The 19,268-nt window shown below is 49.8% G+C and overlaps 1 protein-coding gene across 1 annotated transcript in view; it reads right to left on the bottom strand.

The window, feature by feature from the left end:
* The window catches only part of LOC104357758 (WT1 interacting protein), an 86,044-nt gene extending 67,502 nt beyond the window's left edge, over positions 1–18,542 (bottom strand). Inside the window, exon 1 of the mRNA XM_032987178.2 lies at positions 16,672–18,542. Within this exon, the coding sequence (XP_032843069.2) occupies positions 16,672–18,124 (1,453 nt within the window). The 5' untranslated portion in view covers positions 18,125–18,542. The remainder of the gene's footprint in view (positions 1–16,671) is intronic.
* Between the last annotated feature and the right edge of the window lie 726 nt (positions 18,543–19,268).

Genomic DNA, 19,268 nt, shown 5'->3' on the forward strand with positions numbered 1-19,268 from the left:
GGATCAGTGTGTAAATCACTCAGTTGGTATTTTCCTTCTCACATGCTAAATCATTGTAGCACAACCTCATGCAACTCTTCCCTTAATTGCAGGAAAGCCCTTTTGGAATCTCTCCTTTCACTGTATCCACTAAGAAGTTCATAAGTGTTCCCTTTAAAAAACAAACAAACAAACCAACCCACAACCCACAACCCTTCTCTTTTGAAAACTAGTGAAAAGAATTGGTGTATTTGTTGTTTGGTTGGTTTTTTTTGTTGTTGTTTTTTTTTTTGTTGTTGTTGTTGTTGTTTTGTTTTTGTTTTGTTTTGTTTTGTTTTTTTGTTGTTGTTTTGTTTTGTTTTTTGCTGGTGGTGGTTTTTTTTTTTTTGTTTGTTTTGGGTTTTTTTATTAATTTTATTTTTGTCCCTTTTTTTTTTTTTCAATTACTAGTGCCTTTGTTTCTAGATGAATCTAGCCTCTTCTGCAATTATATCCATGGAAATAAGGGTAGCTTTTACTAAATCAATGAAGAGTGTTTCTACTGTGCTGTCTCTGTAAGGCTAAGAATGAAGTACAGAGTTGGTACCGAGCTGGTACTTACATATCCCTTGCTTCTCCCACTAGTGCCTTTGAGAAATAAAGGATTTTATCATTTCTAGAGAGGAGCTATTTGTCCATTTTGAAGAAGGAATAATTGTTTATCCTCAATTAAGACAGATTCTGTTTCAGTCTAGTACCAGTCACAAAACTTCTCTGGTTGTCTTCCACCATAGCCGCAAATAAAGACATCCCTTCAAGCAAAGCAAGAAAAACTAAGTGATCACTACAACTGGTTGTTCGCCATTGGTTTTCATCTGATGGGAGCCTTAGCTTTTATCTTCCAGTGGTGTCAATGAGTCAGGCTGACAGGAATGGCTCATGCAAATCTCTGGCAGGGAAAACCCAGCAGGAACATGTATCCTTTTCCCTACCTTCCCTTCAACCAACAGACACGCTGTAAACATGTGTGATACCATGTTAAGAGTTAGCCAAGCAACTTACACCTTACCTAGAAAAAAGCCCTGTGTTCCTCTATAGTACTAGGTTTAGATCCTGGCAGGTATCTGTCCTTTACCTGCTGAAGTAGTTTACATTTAAGCAGGTGTTGACAGCAGAAGGACCTTCAGCTCAGATCTGAAATACTGGGTGTCCCCCAGCCTCCAACCTCTTCTTCCGCTGTACAGGACTGCCCGTTGCAATACTTGCTATTGTTTCTTGGTGACCTGATCCTGGAGCTCTGAGAGAAGACAACTTTAAATCTTTTATTCTTATTTAGGATTAAGCATGTGGACTGTTCTCTGTTCAGATCCACACTCCAGTCTGCACAGAACCACCTTACCTCACACCTTTTCCCCCCTTCAGGCTTAGAAGTTGGTGCCCTGGCCCAGAGCTGCAGGATAAAAAAAAACCACACAGCTATTTTTTATGAAATGGTTACACTTGACCTTGGAGTCAGTCTTACTCTAATTTAGACCCCAAGAAAACACTTACTCTGTTCTCTTAAGTCAACTGCTTGGTGAGAAACTGCAAGGTACATAGTCCAAAAAATTCAAACAACAATTTGTTTGCAGGCTTACTGAATACTTTTTCTGGCTGGTAACTAGTTTTTTTCAGAACAGGACTGTTACAGGAGGAAATGATGTGTGCAGATCTGAGCCTGCACCAGCAGCATACCCAGGCCTCAGCTGCTGGTGCTTCTTCTAAACAGGAATGTCTACTCTTTAAAGAAATGTTTTTACAAATGATTGCCACCTGGGTGTGTAGTTCTTGTCCTTTGGGAAGACTACCATCAATCTCACTGCAGTTTGGTTCCAGTCCTAATACAACTGAGAACATATATAAGCAAAATAAAACTTAAAACTTAATATTCCCCTGCAGTGCCTCTATAATTTGGTTCTGTGCTCAAAATAAAAACAGCTCAAAAAAATAATAAAGTGGTTTTATAGCCACTTTTAGCTCAGACCTGGTGCTGGCAGTTCTGGACCAACAAGTAGTGCCTTGATATGGCAAAAGCCTAGAAAACAGTTGGGGCGGGAAATGCACAGGTGCAAGCTTCATAATGAAGGTGAAATAACATATTTCTGAAAAATGTAAGCAAATACTGCAACATATTTGTCAGTGCTCTCAGCATACCCCTTCTTTTTGAATCAAAACCCTCTTGCATTTCACACACTGGTTAGGAACATTAATTTAAAAGCTCCCCAAATGCACATGCTGGTAAGCCACCCAGTCACAGTGGGCATTCCCAGCGTGACTCACTCTCTGAAGAGCCATTCTCCCCACCCCACCGCTGCACACCTCTTCCTCTCTGCTTTAAATATCACAGCAAAATTCGTAGCAGTCTTGAGGGACCAGAGCAGTTACCTCCTCATAAAAGCCACGGTCTTTGTACCAGCCCGCACAAGCATTGTGTTAGCAGGTTGAGAGGGGACAGGAGTCAAGGGAGGGACAACCCCCACCCAAAAGATCAGAAGAAAGGAACTCTGACTGCTGGGATCAGCTGGAGCACATCGCTCTCACCCAACCACATGGGCTGGGAGAGTTGGAGGAAGAGACACTTGGATGTAAAAAGGGAAAAATGCTTATATTACTTGCTAACCTGATGTCTGTGGCTTCAGGTGTGGCTGATGTTTGTGCCTGGTCGTGTGCTCTCAGCAGCAGCCCAGGGCCTACCCTCACGCCACCAGCGCAGCCATTGCTGACCCCTGGTTCCCACGGGTGGCATTCAGCTCCGTGCTGGAAGTCCCCAGGCACAACACAGAGCACCTCCAGTGGGCAGGGCAGTTGGGTCCAGGAGTCCCCAGCTCTCCTCTGACCCAAGCAGAGTGGCATTCGGCAGCCCCTCAGCTTGTCATCCCACCCGCACAGCAGGGTTAGAAATTCCCCATGCTGGCACCACTGTGCAGACCAACCTATTTGAAAACAAAAAAGCTCTAAGCCAATACTCATTAGTCATGGGGTACTTTGTCAGAAAAAGGGAAGAAAGTACTTCCCCCAGACCTCACAGTGCACTCTTTCTCTGACCTTGCAATCATCTTAACACCATGTTTCCCAATCTGCCAGTCTTTAACCAAGCAAAACACCCAGTAATTTCAAAGGAAGTTCTGCCCGCAAAGGAGTCCAAGATTTGGCCTTAAGCTTGGGAGCTAGCATGTTTTGTGGTTTGTTGGGTTTGAGGTTTTTTTCTGTTGGTTTTTTTTTTTGTTGTTGTTTTTTTTTTTCTGTTGTTTTTTCTTTCACAAGCTACAGAAGTAAACTGGCTGGACAAAAGCCAGACGAGATGTCCAGTCAGAGCCAGATGGGTCCACACTGCTCCCCTCTCCTGCCCATCATCACTCCTGTCTCTCCCGGGGAAGCCTGGTGAAGCCCCTGCAAGGTGGGGAGCAGAGGTGGCAGCAGGGAAAGGCAGAGCTTCACACACTTGGCACACCAGAAAGCTGATTTGCAAGTCTGCACTTGGAGTATCTTCAAAGTATTTTCTTTGTGAATAAATGCAAGTCAGCCTCTGGGGATCACCTCTTTCTGGGCTGATTCTTCACTAGCCTGAAACCCTCCCAGGTGTGGAACATGGGCTGAGAAAGCCTTTTCCCAAAAAGAGTAAGCATGCAAGGCTGTTTCAGCCTAACCCAGTCTACCCTTTCTCTTTTCCCCTTTTCCTAATAGGTCAGGAAGATTTTTTGGTTTTAAGAGCATGGTCTGGCACTCCTGAGTCCTTTCACCCCACAGCACAAGGGCTCTCTGAAGCTCTAGGGCAAGGTGGGATTTGGAAGTGAATTGAAACTACAGCAAGATGCAAACCTTGCCTTGCGCTGTGTTCAAAGCTCCAAGCCCAAACCTGCTATGGATTTAATTTTTCTCCTCTCTGAATTGGGCTGTGACCTGCTTTGCAGGTGTTGCTTGTGCAGCTGCCAGGAAGCCCTCTCCAAGACCGGGCAACACCTCCCAGCAGAGCCGCTCTCGCCAACCTTGCACAGGAATGTCTCCCTCAAAACTAACATACAGAAATAAGACTGGGAGATTCTCCTTCCAGGCCAAGCAAAACAGCAAGGTTTTTTCTAATTGTCTGTAAAACAGCATCTGAGACAACACCTGATGGACACCAAAATTTCAGGAAAAAACATTAAGTATAGATGAGCAGGTCCTATTATTTTGCTCCAAAAAGGGGCAACCAAGAAAAGAAGTGGCATCAGTATCCAGAACCCCCAAGCACTCCATTCACAGCACACAGAGTATCAGAAGGCTCTCTATAACCTCCTGCAGACGAGAGGCAATGCGTGTCACATGTATCACCTATCTCCATACCTGTTCCTCTGCTCTCTACACCCTCTCCAGGTTTAGGTCTTGATACATTTAAGTGACTTCTCTTCTGGGCAGAAGATGACAAGGAGCAAAAAAAACAGAGTATGGAAGATCCACTTCTAGACACAATCTCTACCCCACCTCGCCCTAATCACACACATAAAGTCAGGTTCAGTTTCTGGATCTAGTCTCTTCACACTGACATTTCAGTGCCCTGAGATGATGGGATCTCAGCTTCTGCAATGAGGAGCTTTCCTAGGATTCACACAAGTCTTCCATAAACCCTTCTCCTGCCAGCAAGCAGAGCTACTTGGGAACTCTGTGTTCACAGCTGGCTTTGTACAAGCTGAAGGAGGTCAGCAGGACTTAACAGAGCATTATAGCCCTATTTTACACCACCAACTCTACCTGCTCTTTGTTATTTACATCATAATTTGCAGGAAATTGGTGTCTATCTGTCAAGATACCAAGTTTGCAAGCAAACAGCACATTGTTTTTTACAGCCAAAGCACAAAGCAGCCATATACCTGACAGCTCCACAGTGGATACATCCTGGGAGGTACAGAGGTGGATGGGCAGGCCAGGCAGAGAAACAGCAAGGGCAAAACACAGATGTGAATCTACTTATTCCCTTACCTCTGTGGTGTAATAAAAACAACTCGAGATGACTCCGAGCTGTCAGAAACAAGTCAAACATGCCCCTGTGACCTGAACAGGGTTGCCATGAATGAGGGAGGTCTGGATTTATCAGAGAAGTGATCTGTTTTCTAAATAAAAATTTCCTCAGTTAATACCTTGTATGGATTTTATTTTGACCCATCTTAAGGGTTTTTTCTGAGTTAGGGCACTGAGGTCTGCACCCCAGTTGTAGGGTTTTCCACCGGAGCAAGTGCATGGCTTTCTGTGAACCACTGCTGCTTCACAGGGCTGCACCGCAGAGGCTCAGCCCTGCTCTAGCCAGAACAGGTATAACAAGCCAGCACACTTTCTAAGACGACCAGCTACTGACCTACGCTTCAGAAAATTACATGCTTATTTCTCAAACCAGCTCAAAATCTGGACTCTAACGCACTTGATTGTTGTGCAGCTCTGTTTTCTATTGAGTGTTTAGATCTGCGAAACATGGCTTTGATTAAAAATGGGCAACCCACCAATTGCAGAGAATTTTCACATAACTGCTTGGCAAAAAAAGAGCTGCAACAGTTATCAGCCATTCATCAAAACTTCTGCCTTGTTCCCTGAGGAATTACCTGTTTCCCCCATCTACACCTGAGAATTGGGATGCTCAAGGTTAACAGCATGGCAACTGCCACAACACAGAGAGAAACAGAGAGATCCAACATTTTACTCATGACAGTTCTTTCCACTGCCTGGTATAAACAGTTGGTTTGTCTCAGATGATGCTGGGCTCCAGTATCTTCTTCTACCTTGTTTGTTTGTTTTTTTAAACAAAATCAAAAATCAACATTCTCTTTGAACTAGCTTAGTTACACAGAGGTAGAAAGAAGAGTGACAGGTGAGACAGTCCAGAGACCATGGATCTAATCCTGCTGTATCATGTCAATGAGAAGAACAGGCAAGGCAGCAGGCAGCAGCACACGGACGGGTTAGCACACTTTTTTGAGCAGAGGAAACCACGGAAAAGAGGCAAAGCCTATTCACCATCACCTTGCTCAGAACCATTTCCCCAGTGACTGTTTTCCATAAACATCATATTTTATTCAACATCTGGCCCAAGCAAATGGATCTAACAGGGATTTCGCACCAGGAACAAAGAGAACGCAAAACCAAGATCCTACACTGATGCTACTGAAGGCAATGTCATATCCACAAGGCCAGGAAAACGGAATCAAGCCACAGCAGCAGAGACCTCAGTTGTCTCCATTCAGTCTGGTTGGCACTTGATTTATTACAGTAAAAAACAATCATACTTCTCCCTACCTTCTTAAATATCCCTTTCTAAAAAAGGTTTCCAATCAACTACGCCATGCATGGATGCTAGTTTTGCACATGCAGAGCCCATGCACAAAAACTAAACTCAGATGACTCACATTTATATTTGAGACATCCACAAACAGTTGCCTGCCCTGTGCTTCAAGTTCAACACCACACTGACCCAACCAGGAGCCTGTGTTCAGGACTGGCCTTACCTGGTGCTCCCCAAAACCCCACAGGCTGGGACTGCCAGCACAGAGGTAAGGCCGAGGATGATGGAGGAAGGGCTGCAGAACCATCTACCTTCCAGCCCAGGAGCTTTACTCATGGGATCCCTGTTCCCTGCACTGCATACACTTGGGGATGAGCTTGCAGCACAGGAGAAAGGTTTATGCAATGACCTCCAGAACAAAAGGCTATTTCCCATGCCTGGGAGAGGCCACAGGAAACATGATCCAAGCGAGCCAGAGCATCTAAATATGCACAACTGTCAAAATCCATTTAGGAATGGCTTTTCATTTCTCTTTAACTTGAAAATTTTCTAATTTTTTTTCAAGCGGTCACATTAAAAGAGAGAAAACATCTTGTTTTCACTTTGCAGAAGTTCTGTGGTGTTGCAAGTGAAACAGTTCACCAATTAAGTGTTTGGATGGCCAGGAAAACACTTGAGAGTCCACAGCAGTTCTTCCACAATAGCTGTCTACTTCTTACAAAAAACTATAAAGATGTTCTGAACTGAAATGAGCCTTGTTCAGCAAAATTCTTAAAAAAAGCAATGGTATGTACTCAGACATGACCTTTTATAACCTATTAAATGCCTCTTCATTATCCATTTGATCCACTCTCAGACTATTTCATGACAATATGGTATTAATATTCTTCACATTTGCACACTGCCTTCCCTACACTTCTCCCAACATTCACAAAAACACACACTAACCCCCACAGCAAGCTAGATGCATTTCAGTGCTGCTGCCTGCAGTTAAAGACTTTAGAATTAACAATCTCCTGCAAATCTAGCCTGAAGTATTTGTGTTGTCTTTCTAACCCAGTCACATCCCTCTTCAGAGTCATTTCACTTCTCATCCCTGGCACTTGGAGGAACTCAATTCTCCGTTAGGTACCTCAGCTCCCAAAAACACATCGCAGGGGAAACTCTATGCATGCAGGCAGCGTGCGGCACCCATCTCCAGCCCCCATGCCAGCCCAACCCCAATGGGCAGCACAAATCAGCCCAGCACACCCCTTCTTCCAAGTCGCACTAGCTGCCACTGTTGACCCCTTCTCTCAGCAGCAGGGAGGGTCAGGGCTCGCTGCCACGCTGGGCGAGACGACGGCTGAGCTGCACTTGCCAGGGCACACGCACCACAACCCCAGGAACACAGAGGTTTAAACCCAACTGCCTATGGCTTTTCACGCAAAACCTGCCGAAAGGAACTTTTCCAGCATCTCAAATTTGGGAATAGGTGTCACTAGCAATAAATCCTTACCCCTAGCTGAGTCCCCCTGTGGAAGCTCTTACGTGTTTTATATGTACAGTAGTTCTCAGCTGAGCATTAAATGAGTGGGCTCTGGGGTGCTGGTTTTTTTTTCCTTCATGAGTCATCAGCCTTTTCTTAAAAGTTTGCTGGAACACATAAATGTGACATTAGAGATTTAGTAAAACTGCTCCAAAAACCAAGGAATGAAGTTTCAGTCAATGTGAAATACTCCAGCTGCAAGAGATACATGATTTGCTTGGCTGTTTTCTTATGCTCCACTGTCTCATGTCACAGTAACAAACAAGACTGTCCTGATAGGGAGTTAAAACAACACAGTGAGGTTAACAGAGATAACACATATCACACAGCAGAAGTATCTGCTCCAATGTAGAAAAAAAGGGACAAAATCCACCTCCCGAGACAGCATCCACACAGGCACAGTGAAAAACCACATAAAAATCCAGCCAAACACTGACATTTATTGGTTGATCATTAGCACATTGCTAATTTTGTTAAGGGCTGAAGGCTCATCTTGCTCCCAAACAAGCCAACAGGAATCCTGCTGCCAGCCTCAGGAGCCATCACACCCCTGGAACATCTCCAAGAGATGCCACATCACAGCCCCAGGTACATCCATCCTGTCAGGACTTGAACCTTTCAGGCAGTTGAATGCAGCCCTCCAACACGAGCCTTTTGAAGCTCATAATAAAACTTGCAGGCACCATGCACATTCCTGCATTGCTTCCTTTTTGCTGCTTCAGTTTTGCTTTATATCATACATTCCCAGCCCTGTCAGAAAGGAGGCACTTAGTCCAGGACAGGCATAAAAATCAAACACTACATTATACTCCAAGTGACACTTAGTTTCTCCAGTCACAGAATAAGAAATTATTTTGGACACAACTACGTGCACATCTCAAGGCACAGACTTTGAGGCACCATGGGAATGGCTGTACCCCCTCACCCACCAGTGGGGCGGGGGACGGGGGGAGCAGGGTCCCCACAGGATCCCGACACCTTCACCCCAACAAGGACAGCTGCCCGAGCACCCGGCAGCCATCGCCAGCCAGCACTGCAGGATTCCATCCTCTGCTAGTGCCCGAGCTGGGTCTGGGACAAAGCAGACACCCCTCCAGCGCCGCTGAGAACCCCAGCCCGTCACTGCCAGCGTGCTGCGAGGCACTGTCCTGAGACAGCTTTTGGGTCAGACGAGGCAGGTAGGAGGCCAAGCCCAGAGCTTACTAAATTCCTGCAAAAACATTTTGGTTTTAGTAATAGTGTTTGGCTTATTGCTGAGGTTTTATTTTCTTTCCATCGATGAACAAGCCTTTCAAACATCTGAAAATTACTTTTGTCAGATTTTTTTTTTTTAGTAATTTTAGTATTTGGCAAATTCTCTTGCTTTGAGAAGGTTCTCAACATCCAGTATACATACGGCTGTAACAGACATTTAAATCTGAATTTATTAACCATGGATATTAAGAATTTCAGCCTAGACTTGCATCGTTGCTGCTGCCACCAAGCCATCAGTGGGAACACACCAAGTTGCACCGTTTACACATTTAAAATGTAAAAATTATACAGCTTGAGAGATATTTTCTAGTAAGAAGCATCAACTTCAATCATGTAACAACAGTTACCTGTTCTTTCACATCAGGGTCACACGTCCATTCTGAAAACTACAGTGGCCACAGAATCTATTAAACGATTTATTCCCAATTCACATGCCACCATGTACAAATTTCCAGTGCATGATTTAAAATCAAATTGGGATATTCACACTCACAAATCTTTGTGGAGGATCAGGCACAAAAGCTAGTTAAACAGCTGCCAATACAAGTTAAACTCTGCTAGATTAACAATTTATTACTTTGAATCTTGCTTAGGATGTCTCCCTGACCCGCTAAAAAAGGCATACCTGATTGTGGCATTTTTTTGGGGTAGGAACAGGGTGAAGGGTGTATTTAAAAGCCTAATGTTACTTCTGGGGATTCGAGAGCCTCTTACTCAAGGAACACAACATAGGCCTGTCTTGGAACTTATGACAGAGCCCTAAAAAGCGAGCACATCTAATGAATTGCTCAACATTACACGGAGCAGCCCTGTGGCTCTGCAACCACAGGGGCACAGCACGCTCCACATGAAAGCAAACTGCAACATGGGCTCCACTCAACCTTTGCAAACCAGTATCCTTTTCACAAGGATACGGCCCATTTGAAAGAGGAAAAAAGAAGCTTCCTTCTCTGCACGCACGTTGCATGTAAACAATCCCCTTGACTTCAGACCCATAGAGCTGGGAGGCTCGTCCCTTCCCTCCCCCTTGGCACACCGCTGCATCACCGCCGCTCGAAAGCAACCAGGTACCATGTTCACAGGGTTACACACATGGCTACATTTCCCAAACAATAAGTCAGCAGAAAAAGGTAACAATTAAACCAGGAGTTACTATACCACAGCAGTGCATGTGCCTATGCCAACTCTGTATTATACATCTAACCCTCTGTATCAGAAACCTCACCTGTGGTAGCCCTAATAAAACACATGGCAGTTCTTCGAAGTCACCATCCCCCTCTGCACACAGTGGTTTTGTAACAATGTAGAGAGAACCCAAAAGTAAAAGCACAAACAGCAAAAACAAGCAAAAACCATTCACCATCAAATAATAACCCCCTTCATAGTCAAGTTTCCTGCAACTGAAGGTGAGAAAGCAGTTGTCCCCACTCGTTAACACATGCTCCTGTGCAAGTTATAGTTGCTCAGATTTAACATTTATTGTACATGTTACATGCATCAAGTAATAAAATACAGACACACTTATATTCCATGTCTCCCTTCCCATTTTTATATATGACATGGTTTAACACTTTCTCACTTTGGGGAGACTCACAAGCACGTGCATGGGGTCTGCAAGAAGTCATCTAGGACCACTCCTACTTCCTTCATAGAACATTTCACACCACAGCCAAAAGACGACTTTTTTTCTCCAACTGTTGACTTGTTATTGCACTTATTTTTTGCAACCTCTTCACTGTCTCGAATTCCTTCTGTATTCCCCCCCCACACCTTCCTACTCCTTCCTCCCTTTGGATGACCCTCCAGCTCCAGGCTTTCCCTATCACTCTCTACCATTATTTTCTTGACTCATTCAGCCCATCAATTCACTCCCTTCCCCTCTCCTCTCCGGCACCCAGGCACCCACAGCCTGCACTGCCTGTTGTCACCAGCCAGGGTCAGTGACAGGAGGGCAGGCTCCCAGTAGCTGCAAGCCACTGGGATGCTGCCAATTCATACATACCCCAGCATCTCCCAGTGCAGCTCCTCTTGTACTTTCCCCAGTGAACACAGACTTCCCTTGTCTGATCCCATTTTTGAGTGCTTTCTTGCACTTTAGCTAAAAAAAGCCTGACCACTCTCCAATCACTTTCAGCAATAGATTTTCCAGCTGTAACTGGGAGATTAGCAAAACCCAACTCTTAAGTACATGACCTGTTTGAACACTTCAGGAGACCACACCATCTAAGTTCATTTCTATTTAGATGTTTGCCTCTTAGAGGCTCAAGTCCAGTAGAAAATAAATCGTTTTTCACAGACAGTCTCAACTGCAAAAGCTGAAGGATTTCAACTGCTTATCAAAAAGTTAAGTGGATTTTCTTCTAGGATCAGATAAATATGAAATAATGAAGTAAGATATGAAATAATTCCTAGACAATACATCTTTGCTTATTTAGAAAACCAGTATGTCTCAACCATTACCTCTATTTTGATGGAAATAGGAAATATCTAGCATTTCACAAAGCAAGCTTCAGGAAATCATAAAACAGAAAACAACATTTTTGCAAATATGTCAAGCGTTCTAGTCACTAACTGCAAGCTCATCTAACTTTCATTCAGATCTTCAAAATTCATCTTTTAAGCAATGCAGCTTCTAGGGACTTACCACTTATCTTAATTTTGATCCTGCCTGTATATACACCCTTCTGTCACATCAACCTGCACACACAAGGAAACAGGAACAGACAACTCTGAACTCACAAGCACATGGTAGGGCCCAAAAGCCAATCCTGCAACACCAGCAGGTTTTCTTAATGCAAAGAAACAGATTTGCATGGATGACTATGCGCATGAAGGGCAGAAAGGGCCCAGATGGGACTAGGGATCTATTGCTTCCCTTCACCTACCTACCTGGCCAAAGGCTTTTCAACAGGATGTTATCAGCAGCATTTCTTGGTGATGCTCCAAAAAAATGAGTGCCAGTACTACTGGGTGGCTTTCTGGAAAGATCCAGGAGCTCTAAGAAGTCAAGTCTGCTTTCTAGGCTCTTTTGCTGGACAGATGACTACAGTCATTAACATAATCCAGACTTTATGTCTCATTCTGAGACATCAACCGACCCCAGCTTCACTTGGTAAAACATCCCACAGGTTACTGAGAGAGAGGCCATTTCCCTCAGGGTGATAAAGGGTCAGACAAAGGTGCCTGTACCAAACAAGAAAGGTGACAGCTCACTGTGACAGGACTTGTTGTTTCTCCCTGATGAGTACCACATGTGGTATGAACTTGCTGTATTCTACATATCAGATGCAAGAGATAACAGGGTGAGGTGGCAGCAAGGGGTGGGGAAGACACTCCACATGCCAAGATCAGGAAAATCACATTCACAGAGGGCACAGCACAGGTGTGTCGAAGGACAACAGCAGGACTGCAAACTCGATTGCCTCTCTCTAGACTCTGCACAGGGAGGAAACCACCCGCACTCCCCCCACCTCCCTAGTCTCACAGTGCCTCTTCTGTGTCCTCTTTAGTTCAAGACAGTGAGACAACTAAGTTGCTTCTTATGCTGGCTCCCACCACCCTGACCAAGATGAGCAGACAGCCTTTGCCGGGCGACGGCTGCACCACAGCAGGGCTGCCGGGAGGACACGATTGCTGCCTGCGCCCCTCCATCAACTCTCCTTCCATTTCTGACAATGCAACAGCGGAGCCACGGGGCATACAGAGAGGTCTTGTTCAAAAGTAGCAGCCACATCAGCATGACTGTTCAATACAATAACATTTCCCTGCCTGGTAGATGACAAGCTGTGGGTTTGCAGTCAGTCCCATAAGGACTGCTTTGACTTGGATGGACATGCCAAAATCCCATTTTTGCCTTAAACTGTCTTTTTCAACACCTAGACAGACTGAAGAATTCTGAAAAGTGAATAGAATTTAAGACAGCACCTGAGCTGATGACTTTCCAACACCACAAATGTCCTGTTGACACCTCAGGATGCACATTCAATTTAAAACATCCCTGAAACACCACTTTTGACAATTCACCTCATCACATAAGAATGTTCAGCTGAGAACAGTTACAAAAGTGAGTTAAGAAAATACTGTTTTTTATTATCTCTCTTCTCAGCATCTTCCACTAAACCGAGCACATATACTAAACTTAGTACCTTGACAGTGGACATACAGGGGTCTCTCGGAGGGTTAAGGGTGAAGCAGTTTGGGCAGGGGTTGCACAGGAAGCAGCTACAGGGGAATGAAGTCTGAGCAGCTTTACCCAATCCAACTGCAGGCTGCTGCCAAAGGGAGAGTCTCGGCCTCCCACAGCCCGCTGCCTGCACCCTCTCCTTTGGGCCAGCTCCAGCCACCTCATCAACAAGGATGAATCGGAGCAGCTCACCAGTCCAGCCTGAAACAACCCTCCCTCTCCCCCTCCTTCTCTGCAGGCTTCGTTTTCTGTAAGATCAGCAAGTGCATGTGGCTGCAACGTGCTGGTGGGAGCACTTGGAAGTGGCAGAGTGCTACCTCTCAGCTGTGCAGCTGGGAGTAGGGAAGATGCAGAGCGCTCCTTTTGCGGCACTGTCATCTTCAGTCAGATGAAACCAACTGCAGAAGAGTGTTTTCCTTCTCTCTACAGATGCACTGAAGCCTGCCAGATGGGGAGGATGGAGAAGGTGAGGCAGTAAAGCAAAGCTCCCAGCAATGTGCTGCTCAGGGCTGTTCACACCAGCATGGGCAGAGATGCCTGTCAGTCCTTGAAACTTGCCAAGTTACACATTGCTTGGCTCCCCTGAAACCTCTCCGATACTCAGACCCTGCACACATCCTCCATCATGTATTTATCTGTCCTAGACTACAAGTTCCTGTCCTAGACTACAAGTTCCTACTGAAGCAGAGTAGTGAAGTGTGAGAGCAGCCATGGACTGCCAGCATGAGCAAAGCTAGGGGAACATCCGGACAAACTGACCCACAAACAGAATGAAGGCAGGGTAGAGTTGACCCTCCTCCAAACAGGACCAGTTAGTCCCTTGGCCTCAGTTTCAAAATAACACACTGTTCAATTTTTCAAATTTTTCTTTTCTTCAGTGGGAAAAGGGGGGGCGATGGACATGACACATGGACACAGAGGGGGAACACAGGGGAAACACAGACAGGATAGGGACAGGCACAGAAACCAGTAAAGTTACCAGTGTCCTCATGTAAGCTTTTACTGACTAGACAATTGAGCTCATCTAATTAAGGAGCATTAAACCATCTCCTCCGTTCCTTCTATCTTGTTAGACTATTGGCTCAACAATTCTGTTCTCCGTAGGCATCACAGAAGACCCACGACCGCCTTCCGAGTGTGCCAGACACCAGCACTAAGGGAGCGAACACATAAGCAAAGACTTCAGCTGTAGTACATGTGAGCTGCTATGGAAATCAATGCATTTCTCCTTGCTTCACTTCATTAACATTAAGATTCTCTCAGGTAAGTCGAACTAAACAGCAGACTTCTCCGCATCCTGTTCTCACTCTCCTTACCCAACCCATCAGCCTGCAATCAGCCCTGCCAACCCCTCACACACTTGCTCAGTTGAAGCTCAACATTCACCTCCATGGGTGATCAGAACCAGAAACGCGGTATCAAGCTCACCAGGATTTATCAAAACCTCAACAATTCACATAAATCAACTTCCTTTTTCAAAGCACCCTAATTTTCTGGGTTTCAGCTGCTTCTGGAGTGCAAGTCACATCAGCACGTCTTTGTGCTACTACAACAAAAACCTTACAGAGCAGCTGAGAGACACTCTCTAGGCACAAAAGCACAAGCTTACTGCTGATAGGACAGATCTGCTGAGGCTTAGGGCATGCTGCAACACGTTACTACAGAATATACCTGCAAGTAGTGACACTCAAAACAAGCAAATTCTTCCAAGAAAAACCCAGTTTCAACAGATTCCCCAGGGCTGCTACTGGAGTCTGATCACATACCCAGCTTCCCTGGCCACTGGAAACACCTCAAGAGGCTCAAGACAGTTATAACTTGTTATGTAACTTGTGTAACTTACACTGAATACATCTTATTTCTCAATCTCCTACTGTATACCACAGAAATTTTGAAGGTAACATCTCCTGCAGCTAGTGTGTTAACAAGCCCTCTCATCCAGCTTCTGCAGATACTCATCAGTCCTCAGCTGGAATCACTCAGCTGGTGATTACCACGCCAGCTGCCAGACCCTGCAAAAGATGCAGTGGATGACCATCAGCTTTATCAGCCCCACATGGTGCAGAGGGAGGCAGTAAGGACTGCATTCAGCTTTCTTTGTCTGGGCACAAGAGCTTGTAGAAACTATGCCACAGCAGTTCACAGAGAGGTTTTCCTAGTAGGGGACAGTACAGCTCACTTCGCTACCTCCACTGATCGGCCCAGGTTTGTCTCACCACAAGCATCTCACAGGCACTTGCAAGGAGCCCTGAAACTCCTTCCATGAACAGCACCTTAAGGATGGGACAAAAGCAGCCTGAATCCTCATGTTTGAATTGGTGACCGAGGTAATGCGTGTCTCCATCCTCAGCACACTGGTGTTGGTCAGAAACCACGCACTGCCAGGGAGACTCTCCCCGCACCCAGGCACCACACAAAGGCACAGAGATAGCTGACCTCTCAACAGCCACGGATGGGGCCCGGCTCCTCATCTTCAGAGCCTTTTTCTCCCTCATCTGCCAGGAGCTCTTACGCCCCAAAGCAAGAGCCCTCACCCCTCAATTCAGGCAGCAGGCAAACTGCTCCCAAGGGCTGCCCAAGTCCCACAGCCACCTGGCTCATTTGCAGTCCCCAGTGCAGGAGAAACAGGGCAGTATTTGCACGCTCCAGGATCATCTTTCAAAGGCATTTTGGCCTTTTCCATCCAGTACAAAGTAAGACAGGGGAGCTTAATCCTAACCAGTGCGACTACAAAATGTGTTCACTCACTTCAAGAAGTTTTTGTTGTTCTATGAAGAAGCAGTAAAAATTCATAAGGTGACCAACAGGCTGATTTAGCCTCAGCAGGGACAGAGGGTTCTCCTCTCCCCCAAACTCCCCTCCCGCCTCAGGGATGACACCGACCCCAGGCAGCCCTCTGTGCTGAGCAGGCCCTGCCAGGCCTCAGGGGCAGAAACAATGCCGGGCCCCCACAGGCACTCTGAACTAGCACAGAGATTTTATTGAACGAGGCACTAAACATTGCTTGACCAGCCACACTCATTGTCCACCGAAGTTAATCACAGATGGCCTAGAAGCGCTATCATAAATGCCACAGCCTCAGGGATGCTGGAGGTTACCCGTGAAGCTTCAGCAGTCCAAGAGGGAAGGAGGCAAACGAGAGCCACTGTAAGCCCCGCCAGCACAGGCGGCTTCACCCCCTCAGACACGTCTCCCACCCGCACCTGGAAGGCAAAGCGCCACACGTCCCGGCAAACCGCTCAAGGAAGAGAAGGGACGGAGATCAAACACGAGGAATGAGCTATGGTGCTAAGCACTTCTGACACCAGTTAGACCAACAGCGTCTGTGGCAATGCGGGACCTGAGCAGGCACCTGGTTCTGAGCAGCCCCGAGGAATCACACACTCGGCTCCTCCACAGCCAAACCCGCCGGGCTGCGGGCAGGCCCCGCACGCCGGCCACCCGCCCCCTCAGCTCACTCACCGAAGTATTCCTTCTTCATGTGCATCTCCAGCTCCTTCTCCAGCTCCAGCGTCAGCGCCTCCAGCCGCCTCTCCGCCTGGCTGGGGCCGCTCTCCCGGCACGGCGTCACCTGGTAGGGGAGCTTGAATTTGGGAGCCGAAGCGGAGCCTTTGGTCGGGCTGTAGGCGAAGGGTGCCACGGCCTCGGGGGCGGCGGCCGGGTGCTGCTGCTGGTCGTGCCGCGGCGGGGACTGGGCATGGATCTTGTGGTAGACGTCCCCCAGCTCGGGCGCGGCGCCGTCCTCCTGCAGGCCGGGCCCCAGCAGGGAGGAGCGGGGCGAGGGCAGCTGCAGCTCGGGGTAGGCGCTCATAGAGCCGCGGGAGCTCCGCGAACTCTGGCTGGAGATGCTGGAGCGGGGGCTGACCACGGCGGCACCCGCCGCGCCGCGGCCCTCGGGGCCGCAGAGGCTGGAGCGGGGGCTGGCCAGGGCGAGCCCGGCGCCGCCCGTCCCCTCCGGCTCGGCGCTGCCCGGCAGGCCGTACCGGCAGTCCGAGTAGCTGGAGCGGGGGCTGGTGGTGCAGGAGTACTGGCTGGCGGTGCTGGAGCGGGGGCTGGCGTGGCGCTGGTCGTAGCCCATGCTGATGCCGCTGGTGCGGTTGCTGCTGGGCTTGCTGCCGCCGCCGTCGTAGCTGGTGAGGCTGGCGCGGGGGCTGGAGTGCTTGCTGGTGTCGCTGGCCGTGCTGGCGTAGCTGGAGCGGGGGCTGAGGGCGGCGCCGTCGTACTGCACCAAGCTGGCGCGGGGGCTGCCGTACTTCTCCTGGCCGGGCACCACCAGGCTGGAGCGAGGGCTGGAGAACTTCTCGTAGGGCAGCGCGGCCGCGCCGCCCAGGCTGGAGCGCGGGCTGGAGAACTTGCCGTGCTCGGCGCCGGGGCCCGGAGAGGAGGCGGCCAGGCTGGCCCGCGGGCTGGCCGCGCCGTACTTGCCGTCCGGGCCGCCGGGCGCCCGCCCGCCGCCCTTGGCCACGTAGCCGCCCTCGTAGGCGCTGCCGGCGGCGTAGCGGTAGCCCTCGGCCGAGTAGCGCTTGCCCTTGTCGGCGAAGCCGCTGTAGCAGGGCAGCGCCACCTCGGAGCGGGTGCACAGCCCCTCCTCGCAGCACGGTGGCCCGGCGGCCGGCGGCGGCTCGGCGGCGGCGCGGCCGTTGGCGCGGAGCGGGGCGGCTTTGCCGCAGGGGGCGGCGGCGGGGAAGGCTTCGGCGGGCGGCGGCGGCGCGGCGGTGCCGTTCATCTTCCGGCCCCGCTGCTCCGCCGTCATGTGGGCGGCGATGACCCGCTTGGTTTCCTCCAGGTCGGGGTGCAGCGCCAGGTCCCGGCGGCCGCCCCGGCTGTACGGACCCTCCGGGCAGGGCTCATAGAGGGACAGATCCTCCATGAACTTGGTGGCCTTCAGTGCCATGTCCTCCTCGTACTTCTCCATGCTCGGCCGGAGCCCAGCGGAGCGGGCCGGGGGAGGGACGGCGAACTCTCTGCGAAAGCACAGCCCAGAGCAGAGAAAAGAGGAAAAAAAAAAAAAATCCAACAAAAAAAAAAGCCCCCCAAAAACACCCCAAAACACAGCCCAAAAGAAAGCTCCTTCACGCGGTCCTGGCGGGGCAGCGGCGGGACGCTGCTCCTTCTGCGGAGGGCTGCTCGGCGGCGGGCAGGCGGGGCGGCAGTCACCTCGGCGGCATCCCCGCGCCGCAGCGCTCGGTCGGTTGGTGCGGCCGGGCTGCCCGGCGGACCGCGGCGAGCCGAGACGAGGAGCCTCTGTGTCACTTTCCAGCCTTAAATAAGTTGCTCGGTCCAGTCAATGGCGCGCTGCGCGGAGGAATTTGCGCTCGGCGGCTCCCTGCCCCCGCCGCCCCCGGCCGGCCGCCCCGCGGCGGGGCCGCGGCCCGGCCCGCACCCCCGGGCGGGGGGCGAAGGCGGCGGCCGGCCCGGAGGGGCTTTGCGGCGCGGCGAGCGGAGCGCGGGGCGCGGCGAGGCAGGGACTCCTTTGTGTGGGGCAGGAATGCGAGGAAGGAGACTGGGCGCTGCGTCCCGCTGGAATGTAGTTAATGCCGGAGCCAAACAATGATTTTCACCGAGTCAGTCAGGGAGAGGGCGGCCGCGGCGCTGCTCGGCGGCGGGGTCGGCAGCTTCTCCTCCGCAGCGCCCGCTCTCCTCCTCGGCCGGCGCTCACCGAGCCCTGCCCGGGGCTGGCTGGCGGGCGGTGCCGCCGAGGCTGTCACCGCGCCGCGGGCCGCCGCCGGGCGGGAAGCGCGGGGGCTCGGTGCCGCGCCCCGGGGGCAGCCCCGCACGGAGGGCGGCGTCGAACCGCCGCCCGGGGCTCCCGGGGGCTCCCGCAGCTCTCGCCCCTCACTGGAACTTTCCGGCGGGACCCGCGGCCTCGTCCCGCGCGGGCGGGGGCAGCTCTCACCCTGCGGCCGGGGAGCGCCCGGCGCGGCCCCCCCAGCTCGGGGGGGTGCCGGGAGCGGCCCCGCCGCTGCACATGGCTCACACCTGTGCAAAATCCCCAGTACTGGCCAGGGGACGCCGCTGAAGGGACCTGTGCCTTAGCACGGCAGCTGATAACTATTTGC

The sequence above is a fragment of the Tyto alba genome, unplaced genomic scaffold (assembly GCF_018691265.1).
Source record: "Tyto alba isolate M040663 unplaced genomic scaffold, T.alba_DEE_v4.0 Super-Scaffold_26, whole genome shotgun sequence".
Lineage (NCBI taxonomy): Eukaryota > Metazoa > Chordata > Aves > Strigiformes > Tytonidae > Tyto > Tyto alba.